General features: G+C 41.2%; 1 protein-coding gene across 9 annotated transcripts in view; it reads left to right on the top strand.

The window, feature by feature from the left end:
* The window catches only part of DGKG (diacylglycerol kinase gamma), a 198,697-nt gene that overhangs the window by 58,694 nt on the left and 119,671 nt on the right, over positions 1-20,332 (top strand). For 8 of the 9 annotated variants that reach the window (XR_008997165.1, XR_008997166.1, XM_057500886.1 and 5 more), the window contains exons 6-11: positions 6,181-6,351; positions 10,144-10,193; positions 13,460-13,534; positions 14,217-14,339; positions 18,499-18,616; positions 20,148-20,236. Coding sequence is in view for 7 of the 9 variants with exons in the window: in XM_057500886.1 (XP_057356869.1) it covers positions 6,181-6,351; positions 10,144-10,193; positions 13,460-13,534; positions 14,217-14,339; positions 18,499-18,616; positions 20,148-20,236 (626 nt within the window). In the remaining 2 variants the exon portion in view is untranslated. The remainder of the gene's footprint in view (positions 1-6,180; positions 6,352-10,143; positions 10,194-13,459; positions 13,535-14,216; positions 14,340-18,498; positions 18,617-20,147; positions 20,237-20,332) is intronic. The other variant, XM_057500889.1, reaches the window with a different exon arrangement.

Genomic DNA, 20,332 nt, shown 5'->3' with positions numbered 1-20,332 from the left:
CATACCACTTCACACACTGAGGACTGAGGCCTTCAGAGATTACATATCACTGTGTGGCATGTGGAGCTGGGGTTTTCAATCCAAAATTACCTGACCTCAAAGCTAGTGTTCTTTCCTATACCAAGAGAAGAAGCAATGGTCTATCTTCAGGCACCTAAACTAAGGTTTGCCTCCACATACAGACACCCATCTGGCTAGTTCCCGATGACTTTCTATTCTTAACTCATTAAGGTCTGCTATGATCTCCTTCAGTCTGTGCCCTCGGTCTCCAAGTGATCCAGGTGGGCATCCTATTCCCATGGAAAGAGTCTCAGGGACTCTCTCCCTTCCAGGTTGCTTTTGGAGCTTCAAATGCAAAGACTCAGAGGGTCAGGCTTTGTTTTCTATGCATTATTGTCTGGAAAAGATTAATATGCATTGGTGAATTCCAGCTGTTGGGATGTGCCCAGGAATAAAAAATGCAGTTTTGTATCTTTCAAATATAGATAGACAGATACATAGATATGTAGATGATAGATGATAGATAGATAGATAGATAGATAGATAGATAGATAGATAGATAGATAGAGAAGAGACGATACATCTGAATAAGAATCAATTATAACCTAATACGAGAGAATTTTTCATGAGGAAAAGGGCAACTAGAAGAATTGTAGAGTTTTCAGTGTGCAACCGAAGACTGAGGAGACCAAAGGCCCACTGTGGATGGAAAGCAGAAAGTGGTTAGGAAAGGCAAATTGCCTCAGGCCCATAGCTCAGCAAATTCCAGGCTTCTCATAGAGCCCCAGGAGCACGGATTGAAGAGCACTGGTGCCTTCTTGAGGCCTTCAGGCACAGCAGCAGAGCAGGACTGTACAATGTTGGGCTCACCCACCTTCCTACCCAGCATTCCACCCAGTTATACTAGGTCCATGGCCAAGTGGTTACATTGATTTAATTCATAAATAAGTCTTAAATCTCTGTGGAATAGAGGAGGCATGTTATGACATAAATCATTCTCATGATAGGAAGGAAAGGGTAAAACTGGAAGCTTTGAGATTCTAAACTCTCAGCAAGAAAATCAACCATGAAAATCAACCATCTGAACCCAAATTCTTTATCCAGAGACTTTCTTAGTCCAAGGATCTAGAACTTTAAGAGGAACCTGACAACAGATACACTTCCTTCCCTGAGGTTCCAAATTGTCTGAGCAGGGTTTGTTTCAGTGGCTCAAGTTCCTGAGGTACACAGGAAGGACTTATTGGGGATATTGTCATGTGATATTTGACAAAAGATAATAAATGATACTAATGGAAGTTGGCTGGCTTTTTAAAAAAATTTTTTATTAAAGTATCATTGATATACACTCTTATGAAGGTTTCACATGAAAAAACAATGTGGTTACTATATTCACCCATATTACTAAGTCCCCACCCATACCCCAATGCAGTCACTGTCCATCAGTGTAGTAGCATGTCACAGATTCACTATTTGCCTTCTCTGTGATACACTGTTCTCCCTGTGATCCCCCACACCATGTGTACTAAACATAATACCCCTCAGTCCCCTTCTCCCTCCCTCCCCACCTGCCCTCCCACACCCCTCCCCTTTGGTAACCACTAGTCCCTTCTTGGAGTCTGTGAGTCTGCTACTGTTTTGTTCCTTCAGATTTGCTTCGTTGTTATACTCCACAGATGAGGGAAATCATTTGGCATTTGTCTTTCTCTGCCTGGCTTATTTCACTGAGCACAATGTCCTCCAGCTCCATCCATGTTGTTGCAAATGGTAGGATTTGTTTCTTATGGCTGAATAGTATTCCATTGTGTATATGTACCACCTCTTCTTTATCCATTCATCTACTGATGGACACTTAGGTTGCTTCCATATCTTGGCTATTGTAAATAGTGCTGCAATAAACATAGGGGTGCATATGTCTTTTTGAATCTGAGAAGTTGTATTCTTTGGGTAAATTCCAAGGAGTGGGATTCCTGGGTCAAGTGGTATTTCTATATTTAGTTTTTTGAGGAACCTCCATATTGCTTTCCACAATGGTTGAACTAGCTTACATTTCCACCAGCAGTTTAGGAGGGTTCACCTTTCCCTGAATCCTCGAGTTGGCTGGCTTTTTTGACCATCATGCTTATTTGCAAAATCTGTATCATTCTGGGTCTAAGAGCAGTTTGCAGATATTTCCTCCTAGAGGAGTGATTTGTAATGCATCATTTTTCTTGTGTATGGGGAGTACCAGTCTCCTTTGGTCAAATCCTGAAAGGGCATTTATCTGACTGCTGGCACGGGCTGGAGCATAGCATTTTTAATCTTCTTTTGTGACTCAAGATTTAAAGTAGGAAATCCTTTTCCTGTTAGACCACCTTCTATGAATGTCTTAATTACACGCCCCTATTCACCAGAAACAAGAATGTAGGGACAGTCAGACACCACAGGGAGGGGCCTCTGCCAGCAAGGGAGAGCCAAGTTCTGGAATTACCTTAGGTCAGGCCATCTGTTGAAAATTCCGACTTTTCCTACTGCCCACGCAAAAGCCAGAGGTAGAAACTAGATTGTCATGTGGTATGGCCTATTTAGGCCTATCAGATCAATCTCCAAGCTCAGATGTAGAACAGCCCACTTCAAATTATTCACTTCCAGAGCATTTTTGGGTCCATAAGCACAGCAAAGAGGAGCTTTCACTGAGTCCAGACATTGGCTCAGAGCCTTAAATAACCCGTCATTGTCAGGATGTCAGCTCAGGAAAGGAGGAATTTACTCTTCCCTGACTGCCCAGGACTAAATGAGATGAGCAATGTGGACTTCAGTGTCAGTTTTTATTTAGTTCCTCAAACCACTCAGATGTTTCAGCAACTTGGAATATTGGAGACTCGAAAAGTCCCTCAATTTTTTTTCTAAGTTTTTCCCAACTATACAAGTAACACACTCACATTGTAAAAAATGTGAAGAGTACCAAAAAAGAAAAAAACTGAAGAAACAACAAAATCACCCACAGTCTACCAATGCAATCACACACACACACACACACACACACACACACTCATGTATACTTGAAGGGTTTTTCTATAAATTTTTTACATAATTGGGATCAGACTATATATGTAATTTTGGAGCCAGCTTTTTCATTTAATGTTATATTCACAAACACTTTACACGTCATTCAAGACTTTTAGTACACATCAATTTTAATGCAAGAGTCTCTTATAACAGATGAGAAAACCGAGGTTGGGTGTGGGAAGAAAGCTTACTTGTGCAACATCGCACACAATTTAGCACAAACCCAGAGCCAGAATCCCAGTCTTTTACCTTTAGCATAGTTCCTTCCTGTAGGACACAGTGCCCCACTGGAAGGCAACAAATAATACAGGGAAGAACAAAGAAGATAGAATAGGTCAGGTCTGCCTAAGAATCCCACGTGAAAGGACTTGTCACATGGTACCTGTACAGAACCTCTGTGTCCGTCTTTTATTACTGGAGGCCCTGGAGGGATGTGCTTAGATGGCTGTGGGTTAGGGGTATTTCATGTAAGGCAACATGAGGAGGAAGGACACCAGTGGACTGTGTGCCACTCAGTCCTCTGGGCTCCAGCATTTCCATGACTGAACAGTAGACCTCAATGAAGATTGGAACAACAGTTCAAGATTCAGTCACAGCTCTGGGAATCCAAGAATCTTTGTAAAAGTCTGTAATAACATTTTTGAACAACTTTGTTGAGGTGTAATAGGCATAAAATGAATGGCACATGTTTAAAGTGTACAATTGATAAGTTTGCACGTATGTATACACCTGTAAAACCAGTACCACATCAGTGTGATGATAGCCATCATCCCCAACAGTATCTGTTGTAACCCCTTTCTCCCACCCTCCTTCTCCACTCTCCCTTTCGCCATACAACCACTGATTCATTTGCTGTCACTATAGATTAGATTGCATTTTCCAGATTTTATATAGATAGAATCATACAGGATGGACTCTCTTTGGCGTGGCTTCTTTCACACAGCATAATAATTTAAAAATGCACCCATGCTGTTGTGTGTATCAATAATTTGCATATTTTTATTACTCATTAATATTCCAATATAGAGGTCCACAATTTGTCCATTCACCCACTGATGGATGATTGAGTTGTTTTCAGCTTTTGGCCATTACATAAAAACATGAACATTCTCATATAAGTCTGTGTGTGAACAGCTTTCATTCATTTTGGGTAAAGACCTAAAAGTGGAATGTTGAGGATTATCATGTTATTTTAATGAATTGGACTATTTACCATTACAAAATGATTCTCTATCTCTGATAATACTTTTTGCCTTGAAATCTATTATAATTACATTCATAGTTAATGTAGCCAGTCTAGTTAACTAGTGTTACCATGGTATATCTTTTTCCATCCTTTTACTTTTAATATATCTGCATCTTTATATTTAAACTGACTTTCTTACAGGAAGCATACAGTTAGGTCTGACATTTCAGCCTTTTCATTAGAGCTTTAGAACATTCACATTTACTCTGTAATTGGCATAGTTAAATTTTAAACTACCATCTTGCTATTTGTTTCCTTTTTCCCCATCTTTTCTTTCCTTTTTGCTCTTTTTCATCCCTCTTTTTAATTTAAAGGAGGATATATATTTTTGGAATGTTTTTATGATTTCATTTTATCTCTTTTTTTATCTTATTAGGTATAACTGTGCTATATTATTTTAGAGGTTGTTCTATCAATCACAGTCTACCTTCAAGTAATTATTATTCCACCTTGCATATACTATAAGGCATTTACAACAATGTACCTCCATTTCTCCCAGCCAGGCCTCTGTGCTATTGTTGTCATATATTTTACTTCTATGTTTATTATATTATAAACTGCACGACACATTGTTATTATTTTTGCTTGCATAGTTAATTATCTTTTTTAAAAACTTAATGAATTAGAAAAATATTCTTTACATTCACCCATGTGGTTACCAGTTTCTGTGCTCTCATTCTTGTGTGTAAATCTAGGTTTCCATATGGTATAATTCTACTGCAAGGATTTTCTTTACCATTTCTTGCAGTGCAGCTCTATACAGTTTTGCATGTCTGAAAGATTCTTTATTTGCCTGTTTTTCTAAAGGTATTTCACTGAGCAAGGAAATCTAGGTTGACTTTTTTTTTCTTTCAGTACTTTGAATATGTTGTTCCACTGGCTTCCAGCTCACTTTGTTTGCAATAAGAAAACTACAGTCGTTCTTTGTTTCATTCTACATGTCTTTTCTCTGGCTTCTTTTATGATTTTCTCTTTATCCCTGATTTTAATCAATTTTATTTTGATGTTCCTTTTTATAGTTTTGTTCATGTTTCTTGTGTTTGTAGTTCATTGAGCATCTTGGATCTGAGGATCTATAGTTTTCATCAAACATCAACAAATCTGGGAAATTTTCAACCATTATTTCTTCAATTGTTTTCTACTTTTGACCCTCTTCTTCAGGTATTCCAAGTACATGTTTGTTTGACTACTTGAAGTCATCCCATAGCTCACTGATATGATATTTTAAAAAATCTTTTTGGATAGTTTTTATTGCTATGCTTCATATTCACTAATCTTTCTGCAATGTCCAATCTGCTGTTAATCCCATTCAGTGTCTTTTTCTTTAACAGATCATATCCAGACACTTGTGTGGGCATTTTAAAATATCTCTCATGTCTGTATTTAATGTGTTCATTCTTTTCTCTAGCTTCTTGTACTTATGGAATGCAGTTATAATAAGTATGTTAAAGTTTTTGTATGTCTTTAAATGTAGTTGAGAAGAATATTGTGACAGAATATATTGGTAAATGACCAATAATTTGGAGTTTGAAATTGTATCCAAAATTACCTCTACAAATTAAATGTGTTCCCCAAAAATTAGGCTAAATGACATTTACCTGTTGGCTATTGGTATTATTAAAAAAAATCACTATCATCTTTTCTGAAATTTCACAGAGTATAGGTGAATTTCTTACAAGGACTCTTAAAAGAATGAGAATAGGGTCCATTCAGAGAGCATGAACTCCACAAGCTGGATTTCTAGGGCCACTGATTTGATCATATCTATGTTACCAATGCTTTTGTACACACTTACATAAAATTCTTATCACTATCATGAAAAATGGAAAATGGTTCAGTATTTACTAAACATTAAGTGTCCTTGACTGCTTTCCTTTTGCCTGTTACAGAATCAAAGATCACTGAGAAGCAGGTGACAACTAAAAGCCAAGTGGTTACAACCCGCCTGGGAAACCCTATTGCTCAATCTTCAGGCTCAGAATCCCCCATAGTGTACCTGAAGGACATTGTGTGTTACCTGTCCCTTCTGGAGACAGGGAGACCACAGGATAAGCTAGAGTGTAAGTACTCACCCTGTCAAGGGGCTTCAGCTTTCTCCTAAAGGGAGGGCTATGTCCTGTCCATCATTCTAAACATGCTGGAGATTGATCTGCAACCATGGGTATAGTCCTGTTCCTTGGGGGAAGTTTTTCTGTATTGTCACTGTGGTGATGTAAACATTTCTTAGTAAATGCAAACACCACACTAGTGGTGATGTAAACATGTCCACCCTGGGACATGGTTATAGAGAGTGGGAAGTGCATCTGAGACTTTTGTATTGAGCACCAGGATTTAGAAAGGGAAGGGGCTTCTACAGGGGGTCAAGACTCCCTTCCTTTGTTGGCAGGACTTTCTGAAAGCTTGCAATCAGAAAACTGCTGCCTTCTAGTAATAGATTTTTCAAGGGATGATATTCAACATCTGTCTTCCTTTCCCTATTCCGTGGCCAAGCAACTCTCTATGAGGAATTCTTTTTTTATTTCTTGAAAATCAACCTCTAGCTTGTTAAAACTTATTTCCATTTCTTTACCCACCCCTACCCCAAGTTTTTTAGTCTCTAGAGAAAGAAAGCTAGTTAATTAAGGGAGTTGAGCTTGGTTTCATCCTGCTACTAAAGTTGGTTTCAAAAACATATCTTCAGGAGGAGAGTAATAGCTGGTGGCAGAAAGGAAAACCCACAGTGGCTGAAATAGCCTTCAGTCTCATAGGTAACTCACTCCAGAGATGATCTCTCTGGCTTCTGTGAGCCTACAGATAAATTTTTAAAATAGGAGATGACATGACCTTATTGAAAAGACATATTGTTTTGCCTTTTCGTGGGAGCTTAGTAGACATTAAGGGAAAACATACACATTATAGCAAAACTCAGAGTTCCAGTAATAATAAGACTAGTCAATGAAACTTAATAATTAGCAAGGAAAAGTCTGGCACTGGTTAACCCTTGCCAAAAACAAAATGAAACAGTTTGCTCATTAGCTGAGCTCAAAATCTCCCCCATAGGTTTGAGGTGTTAACAATTGCAGGTCTTAAGTTCTATTTTAGAAGTAAATGTAGCAGATTTTTCTGTTTCTGCTGGCTGTTAAAAGTAAAATGTCAAATTATTTCCAACATTCAGCTGGATTTTGAGTTTTAGGCATTGTATTTATTCATTACTACCAAAGATGTGGCAGATTCTTCATATTAGCGGCTCTCAGACTGAGTTTTGTAATTGCAATAAAAGAAACTTCACTTTTAAAAACTTTTTATTATAGAAAATTTCAAATAAAAACAGACGACTACATTGAACTTCCAAGTACCCATCAGCCCCCTTCAGCAAGCACTTGCCAATTTATGGTCAGTTGTGTTTGATTTATACCTCACACTCATTCCCTCTGCCCCAGATTATTTTGAAGCAAATTCCAGACATCACATAATTTCATCTGCAAATTTTTCAAAATGTACCTCTAATGTAAGACTCTTTCTTAAATATAACCACAACACCATTATCACATTTAAAGACAATGATTCCTTACTATTACTAAATATTCAGTCACTATTCACATTTTCCTAACTATCTTATATATTTTTAATTGTTTGTTTGAATCAGGATTCAAGTAAGTCCTACACATTGCCATTGATTATTATCTCTCTTCAGTGTCTTTTAATCTTTTGCTTAATTTTTTCTTTGCAGTTTTTTGTTGCAGAAACTTGCTCATTTGTCCTGTAACGTACTCATCTTGCTTTCTCTTTAATTAGACCAAGTTAATTCTAATCCTCCCCTGATTTTAATGATGGAAAACAAACTAAGGTTTCTTTTTTAATAACCAAACACGTATCTTTTTTGAAATAGCAGCCTGAACTCTCACCTATCATCAGTGCAAAACAACAATAATAACTCTCATCATTGAGCACCTCACATTTGCTAAGCACTTTAAATGCATTATCTCGTTTTAACTTCACAATAACCCTAAATGGTCAGTATGATTATTGTCATTTTACATGTAAGTAACCACAGAAAGTTAAATGACTTGCCAAAGGCCTTCCTGCTAAAACATAAGATGCTTACTCCCAGTCTCTTGTTCTACTTTTCATGCACAGTAGAATCAAGAGAGCTCCATGTTAGAGAGCTGCCCAGGCCCAGCGCCCAGGGACAACATGAGTGGGAAGTTCTGTCCCTGTTTACATCATTTAACCATCTGTTTGGCAAGTCAGCCTCATATACTGAGTGCCTTTGACCAGGACATTCTGAGGACTCACAAAAAATTGGAAGCCCATGACCCTACTTTTTTTTTTTTTTTTTTTTAGGTATCATTAATCTACAATTACATGAAGAACATTATGTTTACTAGGCTCCCCCCTTCACCAAGTGCCCCCCACAAACCCCATTACAGTCACGGTCCATCAGCGTAGTAAGATGCTACAGAATCCCTACTTGTCTTCTCTGTGTTGCACAGGCCTCCCTGTGCCCCACCCAACTACACATGCTAATCGTAATGCCCCCTTTCTTTTTCCCTGCCCTTATCCCTCCCTTCCCACCCATCCTCCTCAGTCCCTTTCCCTTTGGTAACTGTTAGTCCATTCTTGGGTTCTGTGATTGTGCTGTTTTGTTCCTTCAGTTTTTTCTTTGTTCTTATACTCCACATATGAGTGAAATCGTTTGCCATGACCCTACTTATAAAGAACTTGAACTCCAAACACGATCACACCACTGAACAAACACAAGGTGCAGAAACATCAAAATATGTAGAAGGAAATGATGACAGCAGGCAGTGTAGCAGGAGTACTGTTCCCTGGCTGGTACATGCTGAGCCATCCCGAGAGGCTGCATGAGGGAAGGTCAGGCAGGGGAGGCTCCACAGGAAAAGTGGGTATCGAAGGGTTTGAAAGAATAGGAGGAAACCGAGCATGCTCAGCTCTGCTCCTCCATCCTGCTTACTTCTGAGACCACAGGCAGGATCCCTACCTTCTAGATGAATGAAATGCAACTTTACAGGTCCCATAAATGAACATTTAGTCCTTTGCCTAAATTTCTCTCCCACATCTTACTTATCCTACATTACCTCCTGATAGCTGGAACATGACAGAGATGCTTCTGAATAGCATGCTGACATTTTAGAAAAAAAAATAAGACTTCTACAATACTAACTACTTCATAGTGCTATTGAGGATTAAATGAAATAATGATAAAATGCATAGGCCAGTACACCGTACACATTAAATGTCATATGTAAATGTTCATTAATGAAGAAAAATTAAATAAATAACATCTGCTGAGTGCTTTCTAAATTCTAAGCACTGTGGATTTGTCATATTATTTACATATTAATCTTCATTTTAAAAATCAAGGAAAAAGAAACTATAATCTCCATTTTACATATAATGAAAATGAGCCCAAAGAAGTTAAATGACTTGTTTGATGTCCTTGATATGAATCTGCCTAACTCCGCACTCTTCCTGTGTGCAGTAGAAGCAATGTCCCGGCTTTAATGCCTGTGCCTCTGCCCCATCACAAGCTGGGAATTCGCTTTAGCGGTGTTCCAGTGGTGCTGAGATGTATGCGTGCTCTACAGGGAATCATACTCATGACCTGGATCTCATCAGCTGCTGAGTTATTGCTTAGACAGGCGCAGATGCCAGGTGGCTTGGCTTTTCTCTCCCTTCCTATCCTCTCTGTAAGGGGTCAGACTCTGTGCCTTGGAGGGTGGGTGGGCTGGCTGCAACAGCCTTTGGCCCAGTGGTGATTAGAACTGATCTAAAATCTGGCAGTATCAAAGACTTAGCCTGTCGCTGGTGCCTGGAGGACCCCTCAATCCTCACTTCTGTCTCTCTTGCAGTCATGTTTCGTCTCTACGATTCAGATGAGAACGGTCTTCTGGACCAAGCGGTAAGCTCTTGCTCCAGATATCTCTTCTGGATCCAAGAAAGGCTTGGGGAGAAGGGAGCAGGGGGAGGAGGAATATTAAAATTCTCAGTTCCATCTGTATAGGAATAACAATGTCTCAGTAAGAGCTGCAGAAATCTTAGTAGAACTTCCCACCTTCTACTTCCAAAGAGCCAGCCTGGAGGAAAGTAAATTCTAACTTCCCTTTTTATTCTGGAAGCCTAGGATCATAAAATCTCAGAATGGAGAAATGCTTTCATATCTCACTGAGTTTAACTTCCCAGTCAGTTCAGAAACTCCCCTGCTATATCCTGCTAGAGCCCAGGGGTGTTGGGGAGGGGGTAGGAAAGGCAGCAAGACCCAAGCAAGGGGACAGGAGGAATGTAGTTAAACTCCTGGTGTGCTTTGGCCTCATGCTTGGCCTACATACCAGGCCACTAGCTCAAGAACTCTCGTTCTTTCTATTCTGAGTACACGTTTCATCCCATTGTACCTGGGAAAGCCTGAGACTACCCCCCACCCCACCCCCGACTCCCTCTCAGGAATAGGTCAGAAATCATGGATTGAGCAGAAGGAGGGCAAAGGAAGAAGGCAGAGAGGGGGGAAGGCCACTAGAGTGAGACAGGCCCTGCCCTCAAGACTGGCAGTATGGGAGATGGGACTCATTAACAGAAAGGCCCTGAGACTGAGGGGCATGGGGCTGAGGCATAGCAGATTGAGGAAGGAAAGAAATGAGTCTACTAGACCAAACAAATCATCCCAATCCCCTCTAAACCCCAGGGTGCCTTTATGGGATCCCTACAGCCACACTGCAATGCTGTGCACTGGGTCACCCACAGGAACAGCTGGAGAATCACAGGCTCTCAAGCAATCGGTCAGCACATATTTGTTGAGTGTCCACCACATGGCAGGCACTATTCCAAGCACTGGGGATGGATACATCAGTGAAGACACTGACAAAAATTCATACCCACATGAAGCTTTCATTCCAGTGCAGGCACAAACACTAAACAGCATAGTAAAATACGTGTTAGACAGAGATGTATGCTACCCAAAAAATACAGGAGGGAAAGCAAATGTCAGAGGGGCCAAAAAAGGTCTCCCTGAGGAGAAGACCTCTGAAGGAGGCAAGGGAGTAAGTCGTGGAGATATCTAGAGGAAGCACCTTCAAAGCAGAGGGAACAGCAAGTGTAAATGTCCTGAAGTTGCCTGGAATGTTAGCGGATTAACTAGGAGGCCAGAGTAACTGGAGAAGAATGAATGAATAGATGAGGTCAGAGTGAACAAGTAATAAGAGATGAGATCAGAGAAGTAATGCAATCAGAGGAAGTCATGGAGTTTGCAAAGCATATTAAGCCTTATAGGTGATCAAAGGTGCTTAATCTTTTACACTGGAGAAATGGAGAACTACTGGGGATTTTGAGCGGAGGAATGACATGATTGAAATAGGTTTTAACAGGATCACTCTAGCTGTGTGTTGAGACTAGACTATAGGGGTGCAAGCAGAGATACCAGTTAGGAGGCCACTGAACTAAGCAAGATAAGAAATGATGGTAACCAGGGTAGAAGATTCTGGTGATAAGAAGTGGTTAAATTCCAGATATACTTGGAAGATAACTTCGGTAGGCTGACCGAATGAATCTCAAAAGAAATAACCTGATTGCATTCCCACTGAGGACCACTAGCAGAGAGATACCCAGCCTCTTTGTGAACACTCCCATAAAGGTGGGTTCGCCCACTACGTTAAGACAGCCACTCCTCTGCTGTGTGTGAGAGAGGGCTCCCTTCCTGCACAAAAGGCACCTCTAATCTGCCAGGGAAATTTTCAGCACAAAACCTGACTCCACTCTGTCCTCCCCTTCCGCCAGCCCAGCAGTGAGGCCAAAATAGGCCAACCCTCAACGCTTCCTTCCCTCCGTCCCTCAGCTTCCTGCTGCCCTCTGTAGTTGATTAGTATAATTCTGATTCTACTTAATAGGCCTTTCAGTGTTTGAAGGTACTATCACATCTCCCCTAAAATCTTCTCTAAGCTCAAATTTCCCAATTTCTACACTGCTTCTCATAAAGCAGGCACAACTCTCCACTCCGGTCAGGCTCTGGTTTCCTAATACCATTCTTAAAATACAGCACAGAACTGAACCCACCCCTCCACGCCTCTTTAAGAATCCACATGTGGCCTGACCAGGGTAGACATCAGGGGAACTGGTTCTTGAAAATGCCCACCCATTTACGCAGCCCAGGACAGAGTCTCATTCTCAGTTCCTGAGTCATACTATTTTCTCATTCAATCTTGGACCAACTAGATCCACAAACACTTTTTCGTTGGAGATTCTGTCGGGCTCTGTCTCTACTTTTCTGCCCACTTCCTTACTCCATCTCCTATCTCATCTGCAGTTTTCCAATGGGTTATTTAAAAGTTAAATGAAATACAGTTTTTAAATCCCTATTGGGTTTTAACTTGCCTGTTTTGACCCTGCATTCCACCTGGTGAAGGTAACTTTTGAACCTTGCTTCAGTTCACCAATTCAAGATAAGTCCCCCCAAATCAATCTTGCTATGAACATTGTAGATGGTACCCAAGGATGCAGATGCCTCCCCAGCCCAGTGTGTTTCAGTGGGACTCTTAGTGCACTAATTCACTAACATCCAACAATTCTATGAGGTTTTAGGTAAAGCCACACAAAAGGCTCACTCAGTAGGCTCAAACATATTCCTCATGAATTTCCTGTCCACAGAGTCCTGGGCTCGGAGCATGGACATGACACAACAGGAACAGGGAGATGCCTAAAGGAATCTGAATCATAGTGCCTGTGCGAGGACCAACTCAGTGGTCCTACACCCCGCTGAAATTGCCCCTGAGAGGGATAGATGGATTCCAAGTCACTAAGGCTATAGGAGGAGATATCTGCCTTAGTTTGTAATTGTTTCAAGGAGCTACAGTCACAAAAGAGGGGACAGGGATTCTTTCTATGTTTCTCTAAATTAAAGCACAGAATGGGGGATGGAAGATGAGTCCAGGTGGATCCCAGAGGAGGTCAGTGTTCAGTGAGCTTTCTGCCTATCTCTGGCTTGTCAGTGTTCTGTGCTTCTTCTGAGCATCTACTCTCCACTGAGCTTTGAGGTCCAGACAGAACTAAAGAGCAGAAACAAATGGTGAGCTTCTTTGTGAAATGACAGCATATTGCACCATCTGGTTCTCACATTCTGCCCATCTTCCCATGGGGTTAAAAATGAATCTTCAGTTGGTCTCTCCCTTTGGTGTTTTCCAGGAAATGGATCGTATTGTCAACCAAATGCTGCACATTGCCCAGTATTTGGAGTGGGATCCCATGGAGCTGAAGCCTGTGAGTTTCTGAAAGCAGGGGGTAACTTCCAAGTAAGCTTCCAAGATGAGAGTGGGACACACTCAAGACTTGGAAAAAAATGTTTACTGTGTAGGCTCTGCCAGACTCATCTTCTCCCGGGTCCTACACTTGACCTCCCACTTCTCTGATAGGAAAGGTTATAGGCAACAGAGGAAAACACCAACATAAATCAAATAATAATACCTAGTAACACCCCCTAACCTATTTACCAGAGCTAAATTTTTAAGCAAGGGTTCATAGGTCAAAGAATTTAGAGCTAGAAAGAATTTTAAAGATTTTTCACAATCACCATATAATAATAATTACATTTTGGGGTAGCTGTTAGTCAGGTATTACATTTGATATTTTATGTACATTTTCTCCAATCATCACTACAGTGCTGCAAATATTGTGATATTATTTCCATTTTACAGCTGGTCAAACAGAACCCAGAGAGTCAGGCTGGCTTGCCCAAGACCACACAGTCAGGTCAGGGCAGAGCCAGGTCTGGAACCCTGGTCTCTTCACCCCCACTTGCTCCCTCTCTGTTCTGCTAACTATGAATCAGAGGACAAAGGGGGTAAACCACAAGCCAGATAATACAGAGCAAAAGAGAAAGGGCAGAGGGAGGCAAAGAAGTCAAGGAGGCAAGTGGACAATTGTTGCTCTGTGGATTCCGCAGATATTGAAGGAGATGTTGCAAGGGATGGACTACGACCGGGACGGCTTTGTGTCTCTACACGAATGGGTCCATGGAGGGATGACCACCATCCCACTGCTCGTCCTCCTGGGCATGGACGACTCTGTAAGTCAGCAAGCCCAAGTTCAAGGAGCTCTTTCCTTTCAGGAACATCAGGCTCCATGTGGAAGTTAATACCTACACATTACCTTGGCTTCAGCCCTGGGCTTCCCAATAGACACACCATGTGCTCTAGGCCAGCCCAGAAGTCCTCCCTTTTGGCCTTTAGTGCCTGAAATATATTCACTCATTTGGCAGATATTTATTAAATTATTACTAAATAAAGATTTTGTTCTGAGCACTGTGGAGGGACACAAACACAATATTCACTCACCAGAAGCTTATACTCAACCAGGCAAAGGGGAAAAAAAAATTCAAGGAAGAATTCCAACTTTAACATAAATTAGGTTAAAACATGCTAAGATTGTTGGAGAAGGAAGGAAAGAAAAAATACTGATCTGTTGTGAGGTGGAGGGCATTTAATGATGCTATCTAACAATCAAACAGATAACAGTAGATTTTATTTTTCCCAATGTATACAAATGGAAAACTGAGGTTCTGAACCCAAAGAGGAAAAGCGAAGAGCCAAAATTTGTTTGTGCTTGACCCCAAAGATCCTGTACTTTCTATCTTCACACACTTAGGAGTGAGAAACTGGGATGAAATCTTCGAGGGTGTTTGCCCTGGCCCTGAGAGGTGTATGGGGTTTTGATATCTATTCTTGAGTGTAAAAATCAGGTAGAAAGACTGAGGAGGATGTTTGATCTGATTCTCAAACATGGGTATGATTTGGCTAGTAGAAGATGATAGAGGAGAGAGTTTGTGGCCAAGAAAATAGCTTGATCAAAGACTCAAATGAAAGAAAGTTCAGGATGCATCAGAGAAACCTCCTGGCTTGATCAGAGAAGGAGATACAGGTAGAGGCTTAATGTGAAGTCAGTGGTTATATATGCCTGCATCTGACCAAGTCTGCTTATTTTCCAAGTAACTTAATACATGAGGTGGGAAAAGTTAGAAGTAGGAGTACAAATGGTCACATTAACCATTTATACAGGATTTGCCGCAATACTTTGAGATTACTGAAATGTCATATAAAGAGAAACAGAACAGAAAGTTCAGCCGAGTTAGCCTGTAGCTGACTGTCATTACCTGTAATGTCTTCATCTGACCATCCTGCAGTTCAGGACCAAAGCTGAACCTTCATTTCCAACACTTGAGAACTAAGAATCCTGCAATCATCTCATAGCATGTCCAGTTCCTTCCAAGTGCTGAGTAGAAATCAAGGAAAAGAATCTATACAACTCCCTTCTTATTCTTTTGAACCCTAGAAAGCCAGAGCCAGAAAAGACTGTGGTGATCCCTAGGCCATCCCCTTCATTTTACAAACAGAGGGACAGAGAGGTAAAGGGACTTGCCCAAGGACAAATCCCTAGTTAGTACCAGAGGCCAGCCTCCATATTCAGGAACGGCAGACCCCTCTTTCAATGATCCCTTACTAAGAACCTACTATATGTAAGAATCTACATGAGCTAGAACCTGGGGTGCTCTGATAAGTAAGATACACTTTAAGCAATCAATATTCACTCAAGATTATATGCAAATCAAAGTGGAAGTTCTGCTTGGATGCTGTTCAACATACTTGCTTTTTCTCTGAAACATGGGAATGGAGATGGGACATTTTAATCATAAGGAACCAATTTCTATTTTCTATTCTGTTTTGGACTTCTAAGTCCAAAGCGCCACCAACTCTTTTCATGGAGTGGATCCACTGTGTTATGGCTGAAGGAGGGAAAGACAGACTATTTCTCCCAGTGTCTTCCCGAAATGCCAAATCAACCTTGTAGAAAACCATGATTTACATCAGGAAAGTAGCAAACAAAAAGCAAATGTGAATTTAGTTTTAATTAATCAAAATTTTCATGCATCTATTTTTAAATATACAATAAACTGTAAGTTTTCACATTTTATATTTGGGTGTACTAGAGAAAGCATCCCTCCATATATTAAAAAAAATCTCATTGCTTCGGTGGCTTCTTCAAAACCCACATATGGCCTCTGCAAAGTCTGGGGAAGGGTATATGGGAAACAATCTGTCTCCCAGTGAAATTACAGCCGCAGCACGAAACCTGGTTTGCACAAGGAAGATTACCTTCCACATCCGGCAGCCTGCAAAGAGCAGAAATGAAAGAGCCACATGATGGTGCTCTAACCCAAGGAGAAATGTTACTTTATCCCAAGTCAGGGTCCTTTGGCTTCTTACCCTATGTCTATGAAAAAAGTATCTGAGAAACTAATTGATTTAATTAATAAATGTATGTTCAGGTAAAATGACAGTCCTTTGGGCTACATGAAGAGGCTGGGTCTGCTGAAGAGTGCTGTGATTTCCCTTCTGTCCATGAATGGAAAACCCTGGTTTGTGGAGACAGGAGAGGGATAGAAAGAGCTGGGCTCTCAGGTGGTTATTACGTCACTTGTTACCTGGGTGGTCTTGGGCTATTTACACAACTTCTCTGAGGCTCTCTTTCTTCTAGTACAGGTATAAAATCTACCTCCTTACACATAAGGAAACACTCTTTACTTACTTCATGTCACTTAGTGTTTAGCATGGAATAGAAACTTAATAAATGCTTAAATTTACAATGCATCAGGCACTGGATTAGGAGCTTTATTTACATGATCTCATTTGATCCTTACCAAAATGCCTAGATAGGTGTTTATCAAAGGAATAAATGAATCAGTCTTTTAATGAATCATTTAATCAACTAATAAATCTATTTACTAAAGCAGAAAACATTAGATTAAAAGATTGCAATTCCATAAAACTCAGCTTCTTGGAAGAAGCAGGGTTTGAGGTGGTGAGAATAAGAGAACTAAACCTGCCCCCAGGAAGAGACCAGCATTTGAAAAAGCATACACATTTTTCTACAGACCTTAAGCACAAGAGTCTGGGCACAGGAGTGGACTGGTTACTGTGACCAACCCAAACCGGAGGTGCCCAGAAGTAAGAGCTGGGTTTGAGTCGGCGCGCTGTGCGCCTGACTCTAGCTCGCCACCTTTCTGCAGTAGTCTTCACTCTCCTTAAGATCCACCCAAGAGTGTTATTCTTTTGATGGAGCCTGAGAAAGTTTCAGGTACAGTACACATGGAGGAGTGTGTTCCCAGGGCCTGGAAGGTGGGAGGTTTGGTGTTCCAGGGAAGGTGTGGGATTGTATGAGGCGTGGCTCATCTAGTGGATTAGGATGAATTTGGTTCTAAACCAAGTCAGGAGGAACTGGGTCAACCCTCTATCTCTGTCTTTACTATTTTATCCATGCACAGAAAGCTAATGAGAGGAATACATTGTTTTTACTAAACTATTTTTTCCTGATTATAAACTAGTACATGCCCTTTGTAGAAAATTTGGAAAACACAGAAGAAAGGAGAAATTAGACAGCAAAATAAATCTGTGGTACTGCTAGCTATAACTAACCTCTTTAAACAGTTTAGTAACCATTCTTCCCATCAAAGATCTTATGATATAAAAGTGATCATAATATCAAATTTGCATTCTGCTATTTGGCTTAGCATTGCACCATGAACACATTCCCATGCCATTAGATATTCTTGTAAGTATATTTTTGATGGCCACCTAACATTAAGCCATACAGATATACTACAACTAACCTTTTGGTAAATTTGAGACCTTGAGAATAGTTCCAAGTTTTCATTATTCTAAATAATTCTGCTAAACTTCTGGCAGAGCAAAAAATCGTGCATCTGTCTTTCAAAAATTATTTCTTTATGACAGAACCCAAGAAGGGAAATTTTTAAGTCAAAAGTTATAAACATTTGAATAATCTCTAGATAGGTAGGTAGGTAGACAGACAGACAGATAGATGATGGGCAAATAAGCAGACAGGAGGCAGATAGAAAGCTTGTTCTCAATTTATATATCCAGAAGCCATGGAAGACAGAGCTTATTTTTTCCCACACATACATACCACCACTACTCAGATATTCCTAATTTTTAATATTTGCTAAGTTTAGAAGCACACACCCAAAGGACTTTATTTTGACTTGTGTTTATTTTAAAAGAGTCCTTAAAACAGTTAAATGAATATCTTGTCTTCCAAGTATGAGAAGAAAGTGTCTTTGGAAAGAAGAAATACCTACAGGCAGCGGCCACTGGCTCCTGCTGGCGTGGGGCTGCGTGTTCAGCCTCTCCCGTCGCTTGCTATCCCTGCAGGGCTCCACGGGGGAAGGGAGGCATGCCTGGACCATGAAGCACTTCAAGAAACCCACCTACTGCAACTTCTGCCACATCATGCTGATGGGCGTTCGGAAGCAGGGCCTGTGCTGCATTTGTGAGTAAACTTCCTTCAAACTCCTTTCCCAGGAACTGTCTTGTTCTGCACATGGCTGAGCCATTCCAGAGAAAGTCTAGATATATCTGCTCCCTCATTTGAGGGACCACCCATACTGTTCCAACAGCAAGGAATAAAGTAAGACCTTCATGTCCTGTTTTAGTTCTACCCAAATCAAATGGACAAGTATTGTCCTTTTGCTGGAGTCCTCTCATGGGCCACTGACTCCCTAGAAAATAATAATCAAGGTTTACACATAATTAAAAGATACCTCATATTAATTTTAGTTGGGTTTTGCTAGCAAATGTTTATTTCACATGGTCAAAAGAGACTGGGTTTTTTTTTTTATTAATAAGCACCTAAAAATATATTCCTGCAATGGAATGTAATGGAAATGCAGTGGAAATTAAAACTATCCATTTGCTTCACTTCATAATGCATTTGGGAAAGTCAGACAGGAATGGAGAAAACACCTGAGAAAGGACAGAGGGAGCCTGGAAAGGAGAACAGGAGAGAGATGGAAGGGAGGGAGGGAAGAAGGAGCACGGGGCAGGGGGACAGGAGAGGGCGGCATACCCTGTAGGTGCTGCAGAGTCCTGCCAACCACAGGACCATACAGACCGCAGACAATTGGCTGGAACAGAGACTGGGAGCCGCTGCCGCGCGCGGGGAGGACACTGGAGTGCGTTTTATCTAAACACACGCATGTGAGCTCAGCTGCAAGCAGGCTTGGCCACAAATATCTTAGCAGAGCGGAGCCCAAGGTCCACCAAGAGCAAGCATGAGCAGACTAAAGAAGGGGCCCCACCAGTCTCTCCAGCTCCCACTCACCCCAATTCTCACCTTTTACAGACCCAGTGTCATTCCTATTAGGCTATGGGCCTGTGGGCCTCTGCTGTTTGCATAGTCACAAGCTCTGGTAATACTGACAACAATAATTCATAGATAGCTATTCTGACTCAGACACAGTGCTTTATACATACAAATTACCTTATTTAATGCTGCAAGAGCCCTGCAAAAGGAAAAAAAGCAATTTTATTCCTATTTCATAAAAAACCTGAATTTCAGAGACATGAAGCAATGTACCCAAGATCATGTGGGTGGTTACAAATGGCAGAGCCTGAGTTAAGGCCCAGGAATTCCAAACTCCAAAGTTAGGAAGACCCCTGCCCTTCCTATACACCCCCCATCCCTGACATACAATCGGCATGTGAGGGCAATGATTCATGCTCCCTTTCAGCGGGAAGTGCCTTTCTGGGGATGTTTGCCCCCCCATGTCCACTGCCCACTGCAAAAGGCAGTGTGGGGGGCGGAGGGCACAGAAGCACATCTGGGAGATAACCATGGACTGTCTTCTCAATGGGCTGCTGGAGACTGTTTGAGTCTCCATTAGGATGTCCAGCTCCATATGCCCTGGCCCCAGACTGGCCTCACAGGGAGGCATGGGCCTCAGCTGCAGTGAGAGTGGGAGGATGACTGGACCTTTCCTGGGTGGGCACTCACAAGCACTTTCCTTATTTTTATTTTTCAGATTGTAAATACACTGTCCACGAGCGCTGTGTATCCAAAAATATTCCTGGGTGTGTCAAAACATACTCAAAAACTAAAAAGGGAGGCGAGGTAATACCTACTGCCTTGTTTTACTGCATGCTGCGTCCCAGGCCACATGTCCATCACCACAGATTCCTGGGCAGGAAGGGGCTTTGGGAGCCTTAT

Source organism: Manis pentadactyla, chromosome 1 (assembly GCF_030020395.1).
Source record: "Manis pentadactyla isolate mManPen7 chromosome 1, mManPen7.hap1, whole genome shotgun sequence".
Classification (NCBI taxonomy): Eukaryota; Metazoa; Chordata; class Mammalia; order Pholidota; family Manidae; genus Manis; species Manis pentadactyla.
Note: the sequence above shows the minus strand (reverse complement) of the source record. Positions and strands in the feature narration are given on the sequence as shown.